At 35.8% G+C, this 22,989-nt stretch overlaps 1 protein-coding gene across 1 annotated transcript; it reads left to right on the top strand.

The window, feature by feature from the left end:
• The first annotated feature begins 5,253 nt into the window (after nucleotides 1-5,253).
• Nucleotides 5,254-22,931, top strand: LOC115223488. The gene is made up of 8 exons (XM_029794100.2): nucleotides 5,254-5,658; nucleotides 9,173-9,269; nucleotides 12,807-12,888; nucleotides 13,460-13,580; nucleotides 14,808-14,936; nucleotides 17,263-17,324; nucleotides 19,536-19,653; nucleotides 21,145-22,931. Exons 1-8 carry the CDS (start codon nucleotides 5,590-5,592, stop codon nucleotides 22,348-22,350), a joined length of 1,884 nt encoding a protein of 627 aa, XP_029649960.1. The 5' UTR covers nucleotides 5,254-5,589; the 3' UTR covers nucleotides 22,351-22,931.
• Nucleotides 22,932-22,989: the final 58 nt, after the last annotated feature.

Below are 22,989 nucleotides of genomic sequence, written 5' to 3'. Positions count from 1 at the left end.
TTATTTAAGCCTGGTACTTATTCTGTTGGTTTTATCTTGCCAAACCACTCTTATGGGAACATAAACAAACCAACACTAGTTGTGAAGCAGTAGAGGTGGGGTGGAGTAAGTGCAAACTCACACACATACACACGATGGACTTCTGCAGTTTTTATCTACTGAATTCATTCACAACGCATTGGTTGGGCTGGAGCAATAGAGAAAACACTTGTCCAAGGTACCTATTTCTTTACTGCCCACAAGGGGCCAAACACAGAGGGGACAAACAAGGACAGACAAACGGATTAAGTCGATTACATCGACCCCAGTACGTAATTGGTACTTATTTAATCGACCCAAAGTCAACCTTGGCAGAATTTGAACTCAGAACGTAACGGCAGACAAAATACCGCTAAGCATTTCGCCTGACGTGCTAACGTTTCTGCCAGCTTGCCGCCAAGGTACTGTTCAGTGAGACTGAACCCCTTGCAAAGCAAGGAATTTAACCATATAGCCAATATATTCACAATTAAAATTCAGATCATTCAAAGATATTATATTCCTGATGGCTCTTTATGTTCTGAGTTCAAATTACCAGTCAAATACTGGTTGTGCAATCAATTAATCCCCTCTTCCTAAAATTGCTGGTCTTGTGCACAAATTTGAAACTATTATGTTCTTGGACAAGGTACATAACTCTGCTAACTCCAGTTAGACTGTCAAGAAAGCTTATATGCTTATTTCAGGTTGAGTGGTTAGAGAAGAGAATGCTGTCTTGATGTAAAAATATACTAGTCAAAAATAAGTAAATAAAAATTCTTTGCAACCATAGAAACACTGATATAAAAAGCAGAAAGAAAAATAGCAGTAGTGCACTCTAACAAATTAATTAACATTTTAGCTGATACCAATTTCAAAGCCATTTGATTAAATCTCTTTCTTGAAATAGAAAAATATATATTTAATTATTCTATTTAGCATTGCTCTTTTGTCAAAACCATTGGCTGGGTTTTGCTAAGATTTCAGCATTCTGCAGTTTTAAACTTTATAGAACTAGGTCCCTGCAGACTTAATATTATGCCACCACCTGCTGGGCAACCTTTTTTACAAAGTAAGCTGAATGAGACATAGCTTATCAACAGACAGGCAACCCTATTAAAAAAATTCAAGGTAATTTTTCATTAGGTAGGCATTGAAAAAGTCCCATGGGCTGTAGTTTGCATATGACTGGTTTAGAGAAAATCATGGTGTTACCTGTTTCTCCTTTGACTAGAAGGTCACAGAGAGGGTCATAGCCCATCTCATTAGGGAGAGAGTCTGCTTAGATGAGATGCAGTTCGGTTTTGTGCCAGGTAGAAGCACCACTGATGCCATATTCCTGGTTCAACAACTGCGAGAGAAATATCTAGCCAAAGATAAACCCCTCTACTTAGCTTTTGTGGACTTGGAGAAAGCCTTTGACAGGGTCCCCTGATCCCCTATCTGGTGGGTGATGTGGAACTGGAGATTGACGAATGGTTAACAAGGGCTGTACAGGCCTTATACAAAGAGGCTGTAAGGTTAGGATTGGCAATGAATATAGTGAAGAATTCCGGGTAGAAGTAGGGGTCCAGCAAGGTTCAGCTCTCAGTCCCTTTTTATTCATCATAGTCCTCCAGGCAATAACAGAGGAATTCAAGGCAGGTTGCCCCTGGGAGCACCTCTATGCTGATGACCTGGCCTTCATAGCAGAATCACCACCGGAACTAGAAAAGAAATTTTGGGTATGAAAGCTAAATTTAGAATCAAAAGGCCTTAGAGTCAATGAAGCAAAGACCAAAGTTATAGTAAGTAGGAAGGCGAACTCATCACACAGCTCCTCATGTAGGTGGTCCTGCTCAATCTGTAGAAAAGGTGTAGGTAGAAACTCCATAAGATGTACCCAGTGTAAGCTATGGATGCATAAGAGGTGCAGCAACATCAAAGGAAAACTAACCAAGAAGATAGCTTTCATGTGCGGCAAATGCACAGGGGCAATAGATACCTCAGATACTCAGAAAACAGATTCCATCACACTCCAGGGGGAGAAACTAGAAGTAGTTGATAGTTTCCGCTACCTAGGTGACTAAGTTAGTAGTGGAGGTGGATGCTCAGAGAGTGTCACCACTAGAATAAGAATAGCCTGGGCAAAGTTTAGAAAGCTTCTACTCCTTCTGGTGACAAAGGGCCTCTCGCTCAGAGTGAAAGGTAGATTGTACGATGCATGTGTGCGAACTGCTATGCTACATGGCAGTGAAACATGGGCTGTGACTGCAGAGGACATGCGTAGGCTTGAAAGAAATGAAGCTCGCATGATCCGATGGATGTGTAATGTCAGTGTGCACACACGACAGAGTGTAAGGGCTCTGAGAGAAATGCTGGATATAAGAAGCATCGGATGTGGCGTGCAAGAGAGACGTTTGCGCTGGTATGGTCATGTACTATGAATGGATGAGGAGAGATGTGTGAAGAAGTGCCACTCTCAAACAGTTGAAGGAATCTAGGGTAGAGGTAGACCCAGGAAGACATGGGATGAGGTGGTCAAGCATGACCTTTGAATGTTGGGCCTCACAGAGGCAATGACGAAAGACCGTGACCTCTGGAGATATGCTGTGACTGCGAAGACCCGACAACGTCAGTTCATGGTTTTTTCCTGCACCAGCTTCACATAGCAGCCCCAGCCCATCCAAAGTACCTTGGATCGCAGGATGGCCTGCTGGACTTACCTTGGATCGTAGAGTGACCTACTGTGCATGAGGAGACCTATTGAGTCAAGTACATCAACATTAAAATAAATTGTAGTTGTGATACCTGTGCCGGTGGCACATAAAAAGCACCAACCGATCGTGGCCATTGCCAGCCTTCCCTGGCACCTGTGCGAGTGGCATGTAAAAAGCACCCACTACACTCGCGGAGTGGTTGGCCTTAGGAAGGGCATCCAGGTGTAGAAACACTGCCAGATCAGACTGGAGCCTGGTGCAGCCTCCTGGCTTCACAGACCCCGGTTAAACCGTCCAACCCATGCTAGCATGGAAAACGGACGTTAAATGATGATAATATATGTATATATATATATGCATATATATATATATATATATATATATATATATAAATACATATATATAATATATAGGTATAAGTTAGAGGTGTTTAAAACCTCTAAAGGATGGTTAAATCTAAAGGTGCTCCTGTTATTAGCTGCAACTACAACTGGTAAACAGAAACGTTCATAAATGTACTATTACTACCACTTTTCTTTATCAATTAATTAAATTAATAGCTTACTAGCCCAAACGACTAACTTCTTCCTGTTATTTTTCCTCCATTTTCTTCTTGCATATATATATATATATATATATATATATATATATATAGCTCAGGAAGGCAGGGATGCTACTCCCTGAGACCCCTTTCGGATCCCTCCTACCTAACCATCCCTCACACAATATATATATATTTACTCTACAACATCTTTCTGTTTAGTTTGATCCTTTGCCATCTCATCTTAAGCCATATTTTAATTTTGAAATTACTACTTCTCTTTTTGGTTTATTATGTTAGTTTCTACATTGGGTACCACTTCCTATCAAATTTCGGCTTGCAAAAGACAGGGAAAAGCCGATTTTTCACATGCGTTCTAACTAATTTTTCCACCGTCTAGACCTAAAAAAACCCCCTTATTGTTGATTCCCTGTCCTGTTATTCTTTATTTGTACTGTTTTTTCTTCATTTGTATTGCTTTTACGTCCTGTTCTTGTCACTTGTTTTACCCCTCTGCAAAAGAATTTTACTTAATTCCTTTTGCAGGAAGGATTGCTTCGGCCTGGCCGTGTTCTGCCCTTAACTTCGAAACATGCATTGAGTCGAACCAGGGGCAGCTGATGAAGGGGAATTTTCCATGTATTGTTTGTCCGGTACTCTGTTTTTTCGTTGTTTAAAAAAAGTCCGTTTCCTTGTTTTTTCGTTGTTAAAAAAGTCCGTTTCCCTGTTTGATTTTATGTTTTCGTTTCTCGTTGTGTTCTACGTTTATTTGTGGTGTCCTGTACTCATATATATATATGCATGTACATATACATGTAGATGTAAGTATGTACATATATGTATGTATATATTTTATTTATTTATATATTGTTAGTATATATATATATATTATATATATATATATATATATATATATATATATATATATATATATATATATATATATATTATATATATATATATATATATATATATATATATATAATACTTATGGTATAAGAGTAAACTTTCTTAAATATATATATATATATTTTAGTTAGCTCCTGTAATTTATGAGATAACAAATGCTCAAGCAATTATAAGCAAACAAACGAGTTAAAAAGAGAAGCATCTAATTTCCTCTTGAAAATGTGATGCAAAAGGGATGAGGTGATGATAACTGAAGGGCAAGAAAATAAATTAATCTTTTAATTAGTGAGATATTCATAAAATTAGGGTAATAATAAATGCTATGAATTACTATTCATCTGTACTTTTGTGCTGTTGCATTTGCTCTAAATATAAATACTATTATCAACTTATTAAAATAAATATCGTGCAGTGAGTCACGTTGCTAAGCAATTTGGCCAGTCAGCTATGATGAATAAAAAAATAGTCGAGATAATGGAAAGAAGAATGACATCTTGTCACTGGTTCTGGAGATGTCTCTTGCTAAGTAGAGAAAGAGAGAGAGAGAGAGAGATATGTGAAATGACGGTAAATTTGAGAGACTCAAAGATAGATAATGTTACTTGTATAATTAACTAGGAGAAAGACTAGAAATTCTCTAGTGTGGGAAATAAAAAGAACATAAAGAGAAAAGATAGTGCTTTGAGAAAGAAAAATGAGAGGTAAAATAAGAGAAAAGTGAGATTGAGAATTACTATTAAGAAATAAAGAGACATCAAGGGAAGTTTATTAAAGAATCGAAAATAAACGGGAAACAATACGCGGGAAAAGGATAGTGATAAGAAACTTAGAAAAAAATAAAAGACAAATAGAATTGTTGTCGTCTTGGGAGGTCATTTCAACAAGAATTCAAATCAAGAATCTTGCAAATCAAATACAAAGACGAAGGTGGAAATTTGTAAAGAAGAAGGAAAATGGTTTGATTTAGAAAAAGAAGTGAGAATATTAAAAGAGGCGCGTATATATGATACAAAAGAAGATATTGATAAAGAGAATGTCGCAAAAAATAAATCCGGAAATAAAGAGATAAAGGTAACAGGGGGAGATAACTGCAACAAAACTACGAAGAGTGGAGCTTGTGTTGAGGAGTGAGTGAGAGAGAGAGGCCGCCTGCGTGAGTGATTGTTCAAATTGCTACATTCCTGACAGCAATTATATAGTTTGGCGGTTCAACTCTTTAACCGCTTAACTTAATTCTTAGTCACCCTGCCAAGGAAAGCAAGCCATCATCCTTTCCACTCACATATTCTCTTTTGTGGATGGGTGTCTTCCGTTACCAAGAGGACATATTTTAGTGCCATTTGGGGTTCTTTTGCGAAGAATATTTCTACATCTGTTTAAATCAAGACTAAATTACATCCTGTCTCGGAGATTGCAGTGACGATGTTTTCATCATCGCCGCCCGAAGAAAGCACCATGCGTCGTTCACCTCATAATTACTTGGATTGTGAAGTAAGTAAAATGCTGCATATATTTTTAAACCCGATATAATTTTAAGATGATGCCCTATGTCCCAGCGTGACCCCCCAGTTCATTTATTGCAATAAGTAAAAGAATAATAATACTGGAATTATCAGCGTATGGCTTCCTTTATTGTATCATATATAAAGTTCAAGTTTATTTTTATCTTTATTATTTATTTTTATATTTAACTGATAATCTGCTGAAGGAATCCTTATCAACAGTACCCCCCGCCCGCCCGTCATCACAACTATCTCCATTCTTCTGGTTTACCTATCTAGCTGTATAAAGCACAATTTTTTATCTTTGTTTTGTTCACCTTTCACCTACATGCGCAGTACTCGATATTTCATATAAGTACACAATAGATGTGCTCACATTACTATAGGGGCACGCGCGCACTTATACAGAACCGGTATAACACAGTAGAGCGCAATTCTTGTATTGCATTATATTCCTTTTTTTTTTTTTGTTGCATCCGAAAGAAAGCCTCACCCATACTGTCGTTAAAGATACGACTCGTTTCCATTTCGCCCTTCCTATTTTCAACATCCTTAGTTTCATGCTTAAAGTATTTCTTGTTTACATTTTTTCGAAGTAGCATATGTGCTAACAGAATTCGAGATGCTTTTCCGTTCCACTTTTTCATAAACCGACTCGAATTTCTTCTATGTAAGAAGTGATAGTTTCCTTTTAAGAAAACTATCATTAATACATCGTACATCCCAACAAGAAGCTTGTACATATTAAATATCGAGCTAATGAAGGGGTCTAGAATCTGGTTAGCTCAACCTGTCTGAAATAGCAGTCAAATATCTAATTTTACAACTTGTCGTTTTAAATAAAAAAAAAAAAGGATGTTAGACAGTGTAAAAAAATATTTCGATGTTTACAGCCGGAAAGGCTTTTTATTTATTGTTGGTCCGATCAAGAGTTCAAGAACAACTGAACAACTAACTACCTTAAAGAACTTGGTTAATATAAAGATCTTCACCCGTTAACTAGAAAAAAAAAAAGCCAGCCTGCTAGGTGTTAACAACTGTGTAGAAAACGAATATGACAAAAAATAATTGCGCAAACGAACCTGGTGTGTGGGCAGAGGACTTTCGGAAAATTCACAAGATACGATTTTTCCGTCATAACTTTCGGTAAAATGGACATATATATATACAAATCGCATTTTCAAAATTTCAGTCCCGCTTCAAACCTCCATCGCCCATCATTTTTCATTTTTTCCGTAATTTTTTTTTTCTTTTTTTTTTTTTTGCGAAATACGCAGAAAAGTACGAAGATTACGATTCTAAAAACAACCCCCTGGCCTTCAAGCAGGCTACCCACATGCTAGAAATAACAGCCAAATTTCACAAAACTGCATTAACATAATGTAATCAACCTACTCACCTTTCTGCAAAGATTTCTTTCAGAGTAATTTCCTGCAATAAATATGACAAAGTAATTGATGTGAAATTAAAGTGTTTTTTTAAAAAAAACTTTATTTAAAACTTTTTTTCGAATTTTGTTTTCAATCAATCTACTTGGGGAAATACGGAGATTAAGAATGTGGAAAAAAATAAACAAATTCAATTTTTAATTTCCAATTTTTTAATGAAAAACACCGAACCCAAATTAACCCCTCCCCTCCCCGCCAACCCGCTGTCTAAAAGTGAAAACGAACGGTTGTTTTGTCTAATTCACATGAATTACTTTGTTATATCACTGCGGGAAATTACTCCGAAAGAAATCTTTGTAGAAAAGTGAGTAGATTGGTTACATTATGTTATCGAAGGATTCACAATAGTTTCCAGTTTCTGACGAAAGCAGGTTTGCAAAAAACTCGGTAGATACTTTGCTTCTTCCAGATTAGGAAATGCACCCCCGCCCTTTCAAGAATGTGAAAATCATGCCAAATTTGTCTGTCTCCTTCAAATGCTTTATAATATGTTAGCATTGGTTTTTCTGAGTTCAAATCATATCTATCTAAACTTTTACTTTTCTATCAGTATAAAAAGTACTAATAATACGCGGGGACATCTTCATTTGTTCCTCTCTCGTAAAAGTGATCTTCGTACTTTATCGTGTTACCTCTTGGTATATATTTAACTAAGCTTACGAAGAACTGATTAAACTTGGAAAAAAAAAGATATGCCCACACCCTAATCGCAACGTTTAGATCAAATAAGATATTTAAAACATGCTATGTTATAATTTAGAAGACGAACGATCTGGATATGTCAATACATGAGATTCAATCCCACTTTTCTTTGTAGAAAACTTTTACGAATGTATATATTTGTATCATTTTCAAAATGTAGTTATATTTGAAGCACTGAGCGCAAATGACAGCTGTTGCTTATCACCAAAGTTATAATATCCGTGTCAGTTATTCAAGTTGAAACCAGGACGTTCATAGCGATAACAATTAGGCAAAGTATCTCCGACGAAGTATATAAAATGTAATTATATTAAAGAGGATTGACAGTCATGTATTTTTGAAATGCTGTTTGTGAAACTGCGTTGTTAATGATAAAAAAAAATCGTTTCCTAATAGTTTTCGTGAATGGCGTTTCACAAAATATCACAAATGTTTGTTTAAACATCGATTATATATCGTAATATAATAGTAACTAATACTACTGAAAATATAACACGTGTGGCAAATTAAGTTATAAATAATATAACATTAAAGCCAAAATTAAATAGGAAAAACCAGTTCTCGAAAACAGCATGTACATGCATACAATATATATTAGTCATTCTCCGACTGTCACAGATTAATTCAAGACAGTTTATTTATTGTGCTTTATAATTCATTCTAAGGTCCATATGTTTAAAGAGAATCTCTATGGTTTCGTCAGTGCTGATTGTTAAAAACAGCAGTGTTTCTCAGGTTTAATCTCACATATGTTAGCGATATAGTTATTTCTCAGTGGTTGTTTGTATGTCTTCTTTTGTCATGCTTTGCTCCACTCCACTCCACTCCACTCGGCTCTATTGTGTTAATACGAATAAATAAGGTTATTAGTCATATCACTTTAAGGTGGGGCGCGAATAGGTTTTGAAAGCCATTTCTTGGGCACAAGCATGGCTATGTTGTTGAGAAGCTTGCATCCCAGTCTTGTAGTTCCGGATTCGATCTCACTCCACAGCACTTTGGAAAGTTTCTTCTATTATAGTTCTGTGCCAGCCAAAATCTTGTGAGTGTATTTGATAGATGGAAACACATATTATATGGGTGTGTGTTGTTAGTTTGCAGTATTCTGTGAAAAGCATGTCTAACTTAGGGGATATAATACTTTGTTTGGAAACTTGTGGGGGCTGGTGACAGGAGAGATATTCCACCTGGGAAAGCTGCTTGAATAAATTCTAATCGACCCATGTAAGCATGGAAAAGTTAATGTTGATTTCTTGCAGCTTTTAGATTTTCGTGGGAGGGTATGTGTTCCACAACTTCCCATAAGTCTTTATTGGAGAAACAAAATTAATTGTGTCATGTTTTATCTTTCAGCGTTCTGCTGAACATATTGAACTCACGGAGCAACTTTGTAAAACCCTCTATTATGGTAACGGCGCTTCAACAGATTACCCCTCATTACCCCTCACAGGTAAGTTGGTAAACAAAATAGTTATTTGAATTCATCAGATGTTAATTTGATTAATTTTCATTTCTGCTGGTTGTTTTGACAATAAATGATTAAAATACTGGGTCCCGGTCTCATTGGCATCAATAACATTACTTTCAACACTAGGACCTAGAAGACCATCTCAGTGGCAGTTTGAATCACTCCGACACAGTTTAGTAGCAAATATCTTTCCTATTCCTAACTTTCAATTTTTTCTCTTTCCATCTTTCTTTCTTTTTGTTCAGTGGTGCTTTGATGCCATAAGAATAGAAGCCACTATATATATATATCACCGTGATCGACCAGGCTATCAGATGTTGCTACACACCACTGGTCACAATGCGCTTTGCATTGTTTTAGCCTTCAAATGACGCCACCCTGCTGGCTAAATGAGCAGGCCAACAGAAGAAAGAGTGAGAGAGAGTTGTGGCGAAAGAGTACAGCAGGGATCGCCACCACCCCCTGCCGGAGCCTCGTGGAGCTTTAGGTGTTTTCGCTCAATAAACACTCACAACGCCCGGTCTGGGAATCAAAACCACGATTCTACAACCGCAAGTCCACTGCCCTAACCACTGGGCCATTGCGCCTCCACATATATGTGTGTGTGTGTGTATTGAAGTCTGAGAAGAGTCATTATTTGGTCTTGACTCAGTTGGCTTTATTAGGTAGATAAGTTATATTCGTCACAGTTGAATTATTGTCAACATATCTAGTTCATGTGAATATCTAAATTTAAGATGTTAACAATGGATTTCTTTTATTCATTGACCTGAATCTCCATTTTCTGTCTGTCTGATAGGCCTAGAATTGAAGTATTACGTTTTTTCTGGAGCATGTCTTTAACTTAGTTTTGCTTTGTAGTTGAAGGTTAAAACCTTAAGAAAGGCATAACAGTTGCATCATTATATGTATTTTTTTTTTTTACTTTTGCATACAAACATGAGCTGCATATGCAATGTAGCATATCTTCATTTTTTGTTAATGAGCTGTAGGTTCATCTGTACAGATAAAAGTTCTTACACACACAGAGTTAAACTTAATGTATATATATATATATATACATATATATACGACGAGATTCTTTCAGTTTTCATCAACCAAATCCACTCACAAGGCTTTGGTTAGCCCAAAGACACTTGGCTAAGGTGCCATGCAGTGGAACTGAACCCTGAACCGTGTAGTTGGGAAGTAAGCTTCTTAAGTCTTTCTCATTCTACCTGTACCATCTACTGTTAATTCCCAGCATTTTCATTCTAATTATCCCAGTAGGTAAAATACCAGCCATATTGCCTTCTAATCATGCCCAAGCATATTAAAGAATAGAAGGGCATATTGGATAAAGTTGTCCTACAATATCTGAAAAAAGATGAGTTAACTATGTTTAGAATACCTTTGAACTGATTTGGGTTAAGGCAACAACACCACACACTGTCTAATGTCTTTGAAACCTAGCTGCTTTTTCTATATTTCCCCTCTTGTACTAGTGATTTCTGGTGACAGCAGACTCTAAGCGCAGCACACAACACTAGTTGTAGGAGTGTTTAATGGATTAAAGATAGCTTTTCTTAATGAGAGGAATTGAACAATCTAATATCTTAAAGTATTACTACAACTTATAACAGTGAACTATGCTATTTGAAGTGTCTTGACCAAAGAGCAAGTGTAGCACTGAAATTCAGATCTTTCAGTTTAATGTTTGATATCCCATATATTTTGCCTTTTGCACTGTCACTTGCTTTGTGAACTCTTAAAAATTCTAATAGACCATATTCAGCTCCTTCAGCTTTTGCAGAGCTTTCACAATTATTGCCCAGGTTTCACTACTTTATACCCTACTTCTTATACTTGTTTGACACAATTTGCTCTAGATGACAATAACTCTATGACCGTTATGATACATATATATATTTGTATCTAACGCCAACCACTCCAGGAGTGTAGTGGCACATAAAAAGCACCCACTACACTCCCGGAGTGGTTGGCGTTAGGAAGGGCATCCAGCTGTAGAAACATTGCCAGATAAGACCGGAGCCTGGTGCAGCCTTCTGGCTTCCCATATCCCCGGTCGAACCGTCCAACCCATGCTAGCATGGAGAACGGACGTTAATCGATGATGATGATGTATGTACATACATACATGTAGCTAGGATCCTGTATAATGAGACCTGTTGGAAGGATAACCCTGAAGCCAAAGATGTAAGAACCCATAGTATGGCAGAGGCCATAGACACTCATAATAAGGAGTATTGCTGGGGTGTCCCAGTGAAAATCTTGATAAACTGTAAACATAATAAACCTAACATAGTGATTTGGAACAGAAAAGAGAAACTCTGTACAGTAGTAGAAATTAGCTGCCTTGTGGATGTTACGTAAAGTCAATGATCAGTGAAAAAGAAAATACCTACACTGAACTATTGAAAAATCTACAGTTACTCTAACCATGATTACAAGTTCAGGTTTATACCTGTAATTATTGGGGCACTGGGATATGTAATATATTGCCTAAGTACCAATCTTGAGAAATTAAGCTTCTTAAAAGCCGGAAATAAAGTTTATTCAAAGACTACAGATCCAAACCATAACAGGAACCATAAAAAATTTGCAAAACTTTCCAGAAGTTTATCATTTGAGTATATATGCACATGTCTAGACATGCAATTATATGCGTAAGAATATAATCATAAAACAAAACATACAAATTTGCACACACACTGACTCCAAATATTGCACATGTACCTACATACATGCAAAAATACCCTGTTGATGTTGAAATTTCAATGAAGGATTTTTGGATCTAGGTTAGAAACAAGTTCTTTCTCTATTGGCAAGAAATTTTGAAATAAAACTGAATAAAGACATATGTATATACTATGTTAAGTTGTTGGCATTAGGAAGGGCATCCAGATGTAGAAACCATGCCTAAGCAGACATAGAACTTGGCAGAACCCTCTTGCTCGTGTGTTCTTGTCAAGCCATCCAACCCAATGCCAACATAGAAAAAGGGAAGTTAAATGATGATGATGATGATGGTATATATACCTGTACAATCTAATTTACTAACATAAACCCATCCCTGATGTTCAGTATTTCAGCAACTGTCCCTGAAGACAGCTTTTCCCTGTTTTTATATTTATAATCACTTTGTTCATTGTCATAATCCTTTTTACAGCTGACCTCTGTCTTGCTCGGGTTAGGCTACTCTGATCTATTTATATCATGTTCAACAAGCACACACTTTCCTGCTCATTTCATTTCCTTATCAACAAATGCAAGGTCATCTGTTGTGCATGTACTTATTCCAATGTTATTCTGATTCATTAAAAATAATCATCTCTTATTTTATTTGCATTAAGAAATTCTCTCCATTGCTATCTCTAAGCCAGACAGACTTTATCTTGCTTCTTGTCTAATTAAATGCTATTGTACTTGGCTAGTAACTTCATATATTTCACTAGTTTGACATAATATGACTATCATTAGTTAATATTGAATATTTTCTCTTCTGTTTTTCCTTTCCAGAAATTGCTGTCAAATTCTTTCAAGATGCTGCTCCACGTTCTCTTGGGAAAGTGGATATGTTTCTGGCTTCTTCAATGACAAAGTGAGTCTGTTTTTGAATTTTGACACCAGAGTAGATATTTTGGATGACAAAATGCAGTCAATTGAAGTGACTGTATATGTTAGTATATTTTATGTCTCCTAGAGGGATAAAATGTATAGTTATCCCTGCAAGATTTGAACTCCAGTCAGTAGGTCTGAATTCCAAACCATGAGGTTGGGAAGCTAACTTCTCAATTACACAGCCATGCATGCACCTGTCTGTAGTTGTAATTGTAGAAGGTATTGGTATTTCAAAAAGACAACTACTGATGTACCCTTGTAATAGATGTATATGTCTTAATGATGGTTGTTATTTGTTTTTTTTTTAACTTTTACCTCTTGAATTACATACTAAATAAATATGAATGAAAATTTGTCCTTAAATTTTTTCCTAATTGTTTTTTTTTGATAAAATTCAAGTAAAAAACTAACTAGTTTTATAGTTTGTAAGCAGTTGGAGTCCTTTAAAATAATGTTTGATGTTTTTGGTGAGGATTTGATACAACGTATATCAGACTTTCTTCCTATTAGTTGCATTATATTGAATGAGAAGCCTGTTTTCTTATTCGTAGACGTGCTCCTATGCCACCATGCTCTGTGATGCTTGGTATGCTCTATGTGAAACGACTCAAAGAGAGAAACCCCGAATATTTGATGCAAATTTCCTCCGCTGAACTATTTTTGATTTCGATGGTAAGAAATGTGTTTCTTTTTTACTTATCATCTCAAGATAAAAAAACAAAACAAACTAGTCTCCTCTAAGTAGAGCTGAGTTTATTTTATGAAGGTAGGAATATGTTTTTTCTCTGTAGAATATATAATATTTTTCTGTTTCTAATAATTAATTTCATCTATTTAAATATAAATTCTTTGCATATATCTGTTTCCTAAAAATTTCAAGCTTCATCCTTATGCAGGAATCTAGTGGTTGTGTTGCTCTGGTCAGTACTTAGCAAACAGATATATAGAACATAGTCAGTCAAATGACTAGGTCCCACTCTAATATGCTGTGGTTTATTGTATTGGGTAGGCTGGTATTATAAGGGTTTGTCATGGGTAGCATTTCACTGCTTCGTCAATGTCTCTGTGGTAGTTAAAGTAATGGATGAAAATATGTTTCTTGGCTGTGTGAAGAAGTGACTGAACAACACGTGTGAACATTTAATAAGAATTTATTGACGCACATAAAGATAAACTGTGTTGACTAGTTACAGTTAGTAGCAGCAATAATTATAGACTGCGAGAGAAGAAAAAAACCGCCAAATTCGCAGAAGTTACTTTTGAGACATTGTGTGAATGTCTGTCCAAGAACCTGGAGTTTGTCTGCACAAATGTCTGTAATTGTTTGATGTAGCAAGAATGGAGACACATAATGCTCAGCTGCCTCAACATTCTGCAAATAGTTTAGGTGCTAAAAACGGTCTTTTATAGGCAATGTGGCAGAGTTGCCCACTCTGTTTTCGTATACTTGTAGGTTTTCGTACCTACTCTGCTGTTTTGAAAAAGGAAAAATAATTATATTAGCTGCCAGACGAGATGGTGAAGATGCCGACGACCGCTTTGTTCAAAGTCTCCCTTGACCTCAAGTGGCCTGAACTCTTTACATAAACACCACCTTGTACTTAACTCCATGTCCCCCTACATGGCCTTGCTTTTTGCTTTTGAGCCAAAAAATTAACTAACTAACTAACTAGTCACTAATATAAGAAACTTATATAATTAGGAAGTGGTTGAATATTTGCAAGTAGTAGTGAACTAGGCTGGACACTTCTACTACTTCACTGTTCTTGGGTCATTTCTGATTTTTCATTTCTCAGTATTATAATGATATTCAATAAATTTGTTGTGTACAAAATTTACTTTCCATCTAGTCAAATGGAATCATTATCATCAATTTGTTGATTGTTTTCTTTTCTTTAGATGATGGCTTCCAAATACTTGTATGATGAAGGACTTAATGAAGAAGTTTTTAACGAAGAATGGGCAGTTCTTGGCATGATGGAAACTGCTGAAATGAACCAACTGGAACAACATTTTCTAGCTGCTATTGTAAGTTCCTTTGTGTATATTATTGGGAGGAAAACAAAAATAATTAAAACACAAGATTTGTAGTATGAATGCACAATAGTGGATGGTTATTGAAAGACACACTTTAGCCTCTCAACATATGTCATAAAAACACCTCCCTCTCTCAATTATTCCTCTTCTTCCCTTAGTCAAAAGAGATTTTTCCTGTCTTGCAAGTTGCTTTTGATGTTGCTAGTGCTAGTGACACACACACACAAAAAACCCACCCTAGTACACAGTAAATTTATTGGCATTAGGAAGTGCATCCAGCTATAGAGACCTTGCCAAAGCTGACATTGAAACTCACTGGATCCTATCAAATTGTCTAACCCATGCCAGTATGAAAAACAGACATTAAATGATGATGATGAACACTGAATTGAGTAATATTTGCATTGTTTATGACCTTAGTATAATTGCTCGTTCAAAATTTGATTGTTTATCAATAGACTAAGCCCAGTAAATTCACAGCCATTAAGTTTGAGAGTAGGTAGTAGAATATAATTGCTAAAGTAAAATAAAAATGAAACATAATGACATGTGCTGAGGTATCAATCTTGCTTCTTTGAGTCCTACCACTTTAACCCCCAAGCACAACACTTTTTTATTTCCTTTACTCTAAAAGCTAATTGCATTTCTCTTATTAAAAAATGTGTTGATTTCACCTAATTAGCTGGTATCAATTGATTAGCTACTGTTATATAATTCAAGGTTGTCTTTTGTATTTCCTGTATATTTCTGGTCCAATGAAAGAACAGTAACAATCAATGACAATAGTCTATCTGATGTGGTTGATGCTAAATAATCCTTATTAGATTTGCTAAATTGGGGCTATGGCACAGAAATGTAGCTGATTGATTGCTTAGGAGCACCATCAGGTGAATACCTTTAAAGTATACAAATTTAATCCCTCTGTTAACATATTTCTGTTGAAATATGCCTTTGTTTCAATTCATTTTTTAATTAAAAAAGAAGTTTGAAAAACAGCTTTGTCATTAATTAAGATGGTACTTCAAGCATAAACCCTCCTGCTACATTGATGAAGGGCTTTAATTTAGATAATTTTAAAGTATGAATTTGCATCATAAACCTGGGGGTGGTCTCAAGTATATTGATATTATCAAGGTTTGCCCCAGGTAGTATTTTGCTGTTGCATCAATGTCACTATAGTAGTTGGTTGAAGTAACTGAACAATACCCACAAACATTTTAACAAAAGAATTTATTGTCAGGTGTGTTGCTGTACTGAAGGAGACCCGTCCTCCATAGCAGAAGTGTTAATGCTGCTCCCCTGCAGATTAGGATTGGCCAGGGCAAGGACCCTGTGCTGGTGCCATGTTAAAAGTACACTTGCCACCACCATGTCATAGATACCAAACCAAATCAGACTGGAACCTGGTGTAGCTCTCTGGCTTGCCAGTCCTGTCAAACCATCCAAACCATGTCAGCATGGGAAACGGATGTCAAAGGACAAGGAAGATGATGATGATGAAAGACAAACTGTATTGACCATTTACAGTTAACAACAACAATAATTATAGACTGAGACAGAGGAAAAATCAGACCACATTTGCAGAAGTTACTTATGAGTCATTGTGTGGATGTCTGTCCCAGAACCTGGAGTTGTCTGCATGAATATCTGGAACCATTTGGTGAGGCAAGAATGAAGATACATGTTGCTCGACTGCCTCAACATTCTGCAAAGAGTTTAGGCACTGAAAGTAGTCTTTTATAGGATACAAGACAGATTCCAGAAGGTTGAATCATGCCATAGCTTGACACTGATTGGCTACTTAATAGACCAATCACATGAAACAATTGTGGCTCAGTTATGATGTCTGGCCAGTTATCTAGTGATTCAGTTTTGGATCCTGGCTACAGCTTAATGTGTTTGATAAGTCAGTTTATCAGTTTGAGTGCATGTTCACTAAGTTAGTGGTGTTATATTACCCTTATTGCAAAATTTGCTCTGCAAAAATTTAAGATGTAAAACTGATTCTTCATCTTAAAGATGATAGCGTATTGGTGTTTGACTTTGACTAGACCTATAATTTAAAGAATTCCAGCTGTGACTGTGTTGATTTTTACTCAATGTATCCAAGACTTCCTTTTTTAAAGATGGTAAGGTATGATTTGAAGGAGATTTGGCTGCTTTTTCTAGTATCCTATCATTCCTTTGAATGCTGTTGAAAATAAAATAAAAGTGAATGACAGTAGATTGTTGTTGGAATTGCCGAAAGTCACATATTTTTAAAGTTGGTACAATCGAAATTACCTATTAATATTTTATAATTCTTGTTGTATTACAGGATTGGAGACTAATGGTGAAGAAAGAAGAGTTCAATTTACTATTGTATTCAGTCGAGAAAAAGTATGTATTTTTTCTGTCTTACTTTTCATTTTTGCTAAATTTCCCCTATGTTGCTTCCCTTGTGGTTCAAAGCTAATGGATGGATGAAACTGAACATTTAACTGACATTTGTATGTCATCTTGTCTTGAATGTGAAACATGTTAATGTTTAGGATTTCAAAAACTGTGGTCCCCCATCTGTAAGACTAGGGAGTTTTTATCATATATGGTTCTAATGCCTTAGGGATTTTGTTGAATGAGAATACTTGGTAGTGTTAGAATACGACCGTACGTGAGGAGTTTGGTGACATATTTCTCATCCCAACATAACATAATGTTATATAAGCCATAAGACATGTTTATATACAGTGCCAAAGTAAATGAATAAAGGACGCCAAAAACTGTTCTACTTTTATAAAGAGAAGATAGATTTTATTCACAGTGTACAAAGTGATTTGTGATTATTAGCGTAGTGTTGTCATGAATGCATGCTTATAATATTTGTGTCTGTGTGTTCGTGTGTGCGACAGAAGTACAGAATAAGGTGTATGCGAATACAACAGAGCATAAGAGAAGTCTCACCAATTTGAGTTAAAATGGGAGTTATTTTAAAGTTATTTTACTAGTTCATGTAGTATAAGATTTGAGTCTCGGAGCGGAGATTAGTTGAATCACTTGTTGTGCATATTTTTCTGTTGACATAGATATTCTTTCTGATATATATACTGCAACTGTTTTTCCGTGGTGAGATTTTCACACTAACAGCATGAGTTGAATCTGTATTTATCTTGTGTACAAGTTGAAATCTTCGTACATAGAGATGATGTTGGTGATGACGTTCTGTCTTTCGCTGGTTTACAATAGCGCCTTCATAGTATGGTTGGCTTGGCTGTCGTCTGCCTTTCAAACTGGAACATGGTTGAGTAAGCTCTGTGTTGTCTCCGACCAAGACCTTAAAAGGTCTTAAGCCGAAAGATGGTGAATCATCAAATAATCAGCCTATTAATGGAGTTAAGATGGCTCAAATGAAAGGTCCTATCCGAAAGTCATGATGGGTCAGTTTACACACTGGCGCGAAATAAGTAGAGAGACAGACTGCGCTTAGATGCTAACCAATCAGATCAGTGGACACAACAAGGTTAAACTAGCCAAAGATGTTTGTAATCTCAAACAAGATCATTCCTAATAATTCAGTTGTAGTTGCAAAGAGATAAATAGTGGTGATGAGGTATTCAAGCAGCATCTTAGAGTTTAAGGTGAATAGAAATGAGTAAGGACAGAGAAACCAGGAGTGTGAGTAGGTGGGTGTGTATGAGGGGTGCAAGAGGTAAGGAAATAGGAAAGAGTTAGGTAACATCTATAAAAATCGGGTCGGTTTGATGGGTGGATATTGGTAACAATGGATGAGTTTGGGGAGGTGGGGATAGGGTGTGTAAGAAGCAAACAGGTTATCAGCAGGAGGATGAAAGTGAAAATGCAATTGATAGTGAGGAGAACCAGAGGGATGACATGTGCTTGGGTAGCCTGTATGAGGAGAGATGATTTAATCAATGTAATATGTGAGTGCGGAGAACAATATTAACAAGTGAAATAGTTCAAGGTTGCAATGAGAGAAAGAAAAAGTGGTTATCAAGAAGGAAGGAGAAATGGTAGTGGAGTGATATGTCGAGGAGACTGGACAAGGTGCCCATTTTGTGCACACACATACACACACAGTGCTTCCAGAGGTCTGTTTTGTTGTGATGGATGAGTTTTCTTCCTCTCTGAGAACCACATGCCGCTAGAAATTCTGGTCCTTTGTCATCTCTTCTGTGAGGTTTAGGGTCCTGAACTTAGCTTCCAACTACTTTGTCCTATTCAAAATAATGTCAAATTGTTGGGGCTGACTTTTAACTCTTTCATTGTAATCCACTTCAGTTCACCTATACTAAAGTGTTTGTATTTAAATTGAGATCTTGATCACATGGTAGTATGAAATTTCTATTTGTGAATATAACATTCACCAATATATTAATTTATATATATTTTATTAAGACCTTTGAAAACCTTGATCGTGTTGAAAATTAATTGTAACAGATAGGTAGTCCATTAATTAGAAATATATTCCTGGAAGGCTTAATCTTGAAGTCAATAGATAACAGTTTAACAGGTTAATTCTGCTGGTTATAAATCCTTTTCTCTCTAATATCCTTTGCTCATTAAAAAAAAATTATTAACTGTTTTATTTTCCAGGATTGCCTTTCATGAGGGCTTAAGGCGTGGCTGGTTGTCTTATACTGACATCTGGACCCTGGCACAAGGAACTTGTTACAGTGACTTGTGTAAACGCACTGGTCAAGAACTTTTGGAGGTGAGTTAACATCTGGTCCAGTGGGTTTCAACTGGAGTCCATATAAGATTTTGTTGTTAAAATTTATCTGCAATATGTTGGTTATACTTCTACAAAACATAAAGTATACTTTAACAATTTTTTATAATACAATTTCTTATATTTGATTCTAAAAATATTATACGATTTTTTAAACATTGAATGTCTAGGAGGGTCCATCCGAGTAAAATAGGAATCAATGGGTTCCATTGGTAAAAAATGGTTGAGAGCCACTGATCTAGTCAAGGCAATTATGTGCTCTCTTGTTATGCAGGTTGGGTGAAAATGTGTTATACAGTGTTAAGCTATATGCATGAAACAGAAGTGAGCAAGTGAAGAATGACTTGATGCTCATGAAGTTGTATTTTAAATCCGAGCTGCAGTTATACTAATTATATAAAAATAGATATATCCATTTGTTTTTTAAAGCTGACTCAGATGATACTGTAATAAGATTTCTTTGTTCCTTGAAATTTATATGATACTATATTTTATATATTTATTGCTTTAGTGTCATTTTTCTGTACCTGCTCGTGAGGTAATATTACTTCTGGAGTAATTGTATTTTGTAGTTAGATAATATCCATCCTACTGCCAACTATTCTTCTGTGAAGTAAGAATGGAGCATGTATTTTGCTCAGTCATACAAACTGGAACTAGCAGTTCTTGTGCAGATTGTTGCATCACTGACCAGTATCCTACATGCTGTATGATAATACTTCTATCACTTAGTCTGAGTCTTTCATTGATATTATTGTGCATGTTGATTGTCACTTATCTGTAGCAATTCAACTGTGGGTAGCTATAGTTTGTCTGATAAAAAAAGTTCATGTTGTGAATGTAGTCTACTATTTGCTAACTGTGTTGATAGCAATAGAACTTTTAAAATGCCATCATATTTTTAGCTTATTTATGAGAGCATATTATCCTAATAATATTTAGAATACTAAATGTATAGTTATTTTATAGCAGATATTTCTAGCGTTTTTCTAGCGGTGTCATATGAAATTGTCACCCATAATTATGACCCTAGTATCGATCTACTGCATTTCAATCTATTTTAGAGTTAGGGGTAGAGGAAGGGTATCTTTTTTTCTTCACAAATGTAAATAAACCCATTCCCAGAATGCTTTTTAACTCAATAGACGCCAGTGATTGGTTGAAATTGCAGAAATTGAAGAAATTAAAGACCAAATATCTTACAAACTATAGAATTTTCTCAATAAAGCCAAGAGAAAAAGATGTTTTATAAACGCATTCTACCAGTATACGAAGTTTAAAATTTTTTAGTTACCTAGAAATTATGTTAAAAACTGCCGTTCAAACCGAAAAGATCCCAAGTAATTTCCTTGAAGAAAACTGATGTTAATAAAATATAATTAGGAAGGAAAGTATTTCAAATTTGAATGATTTAAATCAAATTTTTGAACAATAAATCAATCTATGATGTTACCTTTCTGTTCTTTTTTGTAGATCTTTGCTGCGAGTTCTGTGGCTTATGTTGCTGGTGTGTTGACCCTTCTGGCATCTTCCCTGTTAACAGTGTCATTGACAACTAGGTTGACTGCTTTGATTAGCCATCCTGCAGCTTCCTCTTTGCTTCCTAATCATCACCTGTTGTTGCCTGAATATTGCCCCACTAATCTATATGAGATAGATGAGGTAATATTTGATCCAACACTTAACATGGAGAGTCTGTATGGCATTGAAGATTCTTTAGTTTGGAAATCTTTGATTTCCTATGGTAACTTTCCAAAACAGATATCACTTAAATGCAAGGCAGAAAATGTTTGTCAGTTAATCGGTGCCAGTGACCAGAGCAGTTGTATTAGTGCAGCTACATCCCCCCAGGTATCTTTGAATCAGGAAAATGAATCTGAAATTTGGACTCTGCAAAAACTGTTGGAAATGACTCAGGCTAGTGCTGTTATGAACAACATCCAGCAAAGAAAGAGTGGTGAGTCACAAGATAGAATATTGCCTGAAGATAACATTCCTTCTGAACAACCACAAGAAACAACTTTGACTGCTGCTGATGATGGTCATTTGTCAAGATTAGTGCCACATGTGTCTATTAGTACTGCATTACTGAATCTTGCTGCTTTGTTTTCACTGAAATCACCAACACCACATGAATTTGACAAGGAAGTTGGTCACTGCAAACACTGTCGAAGCCATCACCATTCAGTATCTTCTCCAAAAGTTAATGCATCCTTTCCACGATGCCAAAAAGAAGCTGCTCAATCGATGAAATGCTCTTGGTCTCAAATTCGAAGCTGCTTAAGATCTCGAAAGTCTCCTGAAAACGAAAGTCCTTTAAACTCTGATTCTGAAAATTCTTCCTTACTCACTGCTTTTGCTTCACTACCAACTTCTTGTCCCTTGACTGTTTCACCATCTCTGTTACCAAATTACCAGCTGAATAACCCTGTCTTAGACATCCCAAATTCTTCTCAATCTTTTGCAAGGTTAACACGCGATGAAAGTTTCTCCAATTGTTCTGATACTGATGGAGGGACACACAATCGAAATCATGTCTATGAAAAACAGAAGGAAAGCCCTTTGGCTTTCAAGGTTCCAAACTTCTCTCGTTCCTCTATCCGGTCATGTTCCAATCTGGTGTCCTCATCCCATCTACGTCCACCTGGGATCACTAATTTAATTATTCATTCCTGCTAGATTAAAATAGGATAACTCTTGTGTCACCTTTAGCTAAACCCAACTATTGGCTATTTTATAATTTTCTAATTATTTTATAAAACTCCTCCCTATATGTCACCCTGTTGATCCTTCCCAGAATTATAAATCTTCAGATTGTCTAAGTGCCTTCTGAGATTTTGAATCCCATACAAAAAGCAGAAAGGGAAAAATAGCATTACACTTGCTATCTTTTTTTTAAAAGTGTGTTAATGTTTTTCCTTGATTTAAGAATATAGTAATTATAAGCAGAAATAGATAAGGGTGAGTTAGATGCATTTTTGTTAAACCTTACTCTTTTTTTTTTCCATATTCAATATTATGTTTGTATATTTGTCATCATTTTATTGGTTTGGTTTAAAAAAAAATGGAGAATATTTAAGTTCTGTTTATATATTCTGTTTGGCTTTTTGAAATTCATAACTGAATTTCTGGGTTTGCTTTTTATTTTTTAGAAATCTGATGACTTCATAAAATATGATTTACGACAGTTCTATGTGTTAGGTATGACCTTTAGTTGATAGTGACAAATACACATACACCAAAACACATACATGCATATATATGCACATATATATATATATATATATATATATATATATATATATATATTCAGTTGCT

This window comes from Octopus sinensis, linkage group LG2 (assembly GCF_006345805.1).
Source record: "Octopus sinensis linkage group LG2, ASM634580v1, whole genome shotgun sequence".
In the NCBI taxonomy this organism is placed as follows: Eukaryota; Metazoa; Mollusca; class Cephalopoda; order Octopoda; family Octopodidae; genus Octopus; species Octopus sinensis.
This window is presented reverse-complemented; position numbering and strand designations above follow the sequence as displayed.

What these genes read in the sequence shown, in the direction of transcription:
- LOC115223488 (XM_029794100.2), top strand. Translation starts at nt 5,590, where the DNA reads ATGTTTTCATCATCGCCGCCCGAAGAAAGCACCATGCGTCGTTCACCT. An exon ending in CCCCTCATTACCCCTCACAG is followed by an intron (nt 9,270 to 12,806) that starts GTAAGTTGGTAA and finishes TTTCCTTTCCAG; the next exon opens with AAATTGCTGTCAAATTCTTT. An exon ending in AACATTTTCTAGCTGCTATT is followed by an intron (nt 14,937 to 17,262) that starts GTAAGTTCCTTT and finishes GTTGTATTACAG; the next exon opens with GATTGGAGACTAATGGTGAA.